General features: G+C 32.7%; 1 protein-coding gene across 1 annotated transcript; it reads right to left on the reverse strand.

Annotated features, from left to right (window-relative positions):
* Positions 1-238: 238 nt before the first annotated feature.
* Positions 239-666, reverse strand: Tsp_12546 (hypothetical protein). Its single transcript, XM_003366916.1, has 2 exons — positions 461-666; positions 239-404 (listed from the first exon to the last, which is right to left on the reverse strand). The coding sequence occupies exons 1-2, from the start codon at positions 664-666 to the stop codon at positions 239-241; spliced, it is 372 nt and encodes a 123-aa protein (XP_003366964.1).
* Positions 667-1,548: the final 882 nt, after the last annotated feature.

Raw genomic sequence — 1,548 nt, forward strand, 5'->3', positions numbered from 1 at the left:
TTTTTGTTGGAAAAAAAATCGCAAGGGGAAAAATTTTTTTATCCCCCAGGGGCCCCTTCAAGGATAAAAACTTGAATCTTTTTTGGTCGGTCATTCGGTTCGGGTTGGCAACTTTGGCATTTCTCCCATGGGAATTTTCCCTTCCATTTCCCAGTTCATTTTTAAATTTCATTCCCGGTACAGAAGCATTCCTTGAATTATTATTCCAAAAAGTATACTTTGAAATGTTTTTACCTCTTTAATTATTTCTCCACTGGCGATCCATAGGACAGTAGAAATGAATTACCATTCCATGGAGATAAAATTTGCTACCATCTTTTATCAAGCTTTTTATTTCGTTAGTTACATAAGGACAACCATTTGTCAAGCCGACAACTCTGCAGACGAAAGAACATGTAGTGGATCTGCAAATAAACTATTAATTCAAAAAGATGAATTATTTACAGGACAAGGAACTTACTGCTTTGCGATGTAATCGTTAACTGCATACATGAAAAGAACATACATTTCTGGAGTACTGGATAGCCGCTTACGAACAGACTCCATTGATAAAAGACTGTTTACATTGAAAAATGTAGCATTAGTACGTTTTCTGAAACGTCTTTTATTGCTAATAACATCACGCTTCCGTGTATATCGAGGCAATCTGAAAGCACGGTCAGACATTATAACATACTGTCAACAGAAACCAAGTTATGCCACTTACTTCATGTGATTCATGATACTTTATGTGAAAAGGCAGAGTTTGAGCCGAAACACAGAGTTTGAATATCAAAGTTGCGACTGAGAAGTCAGAATGATTTCAAAGAGATCTCGGTGAACTTTTTATAGGGAGGTTATAAATTATAACTGACCAATAAAGATTGGCCAGGAGAAAAACAAGGATAAAGAAAAATGATTGCACTGTAAAGTAATAATGGAAAAATTGCCTCATGAGTTAATAAACTGCGCTGCTCCAGTACTCTGATCTACATGATAAACGAAGAAAGCAAATGACCTCTTACAGATGCTCACAGGTGACTGATGATGCTAATACAGTAGTGCATTGCTTTACAACTTTGTTTTTCCATATTTATCAGCATTGTTTATCATTATTGCCTTCATCGTTTTGCGTCTTTCTATGAAGTTGGATTTAAATTAAATAAAGTGCTTATTGTTGCTTTGACAAACATCTTTTTGTATTTATGTCTTACAAACATGTATACATTGTATAATATATGTGCATATGTATATGCATTAATCCACGATAAGAAGTAAAATAATGACAGTTGAGAATGTTTTTTTGCAATATACTATTTATTTGAATTATCTTTATTTTGTTGATTTAAAAAGGGTTGAAGTAATGGTAGTAAAATAGCTAACAATGCATGAAATCAATGTGAAACGGTTTTAGTAAATATGCAAAATTATAAAATGCCATAAGTAATGTGGTGCTTAGTATGCTTGATGTATTTATTTACCAAGCTACCACTGAATTATGCATTTAATTATGCAATGTAAATTACTTTTTTTTTAAGCAACACGTAATATATTTATGAATAACTAATT

Source organism: Trichinella spiralis, assembly GCF_000181795.1.
Source record: "Trichinella spiralis strain ISS 195 chromosome Unknown Scfld5190, whole genome shotgun sequence".
NCBI classification, from domain to species: domain Eukaryota; kingdom Metazoa; phylum Nematoda; class Enoplea; order Trichinellida; family Trichinellidae; genus Trichinella; species Trichinella spiralis.

Bases quoted from the DNA above. Each gene is read 5' to 3' on its own strand.
- Tsp_12546 (XM_003366916.1), bottom strand. From the start codon at position 666: ATGTCTGACCGTGCTTTCAGATTGCCTCGATATACACGGAAGCGTGAT. The intron at 405-460 runs GTAAGTTCCTTG...GTTTATTTGCAG, and splicing joins AACGATTACATCGCAAAGCA to ATCCACTACATGTTCTTTCG.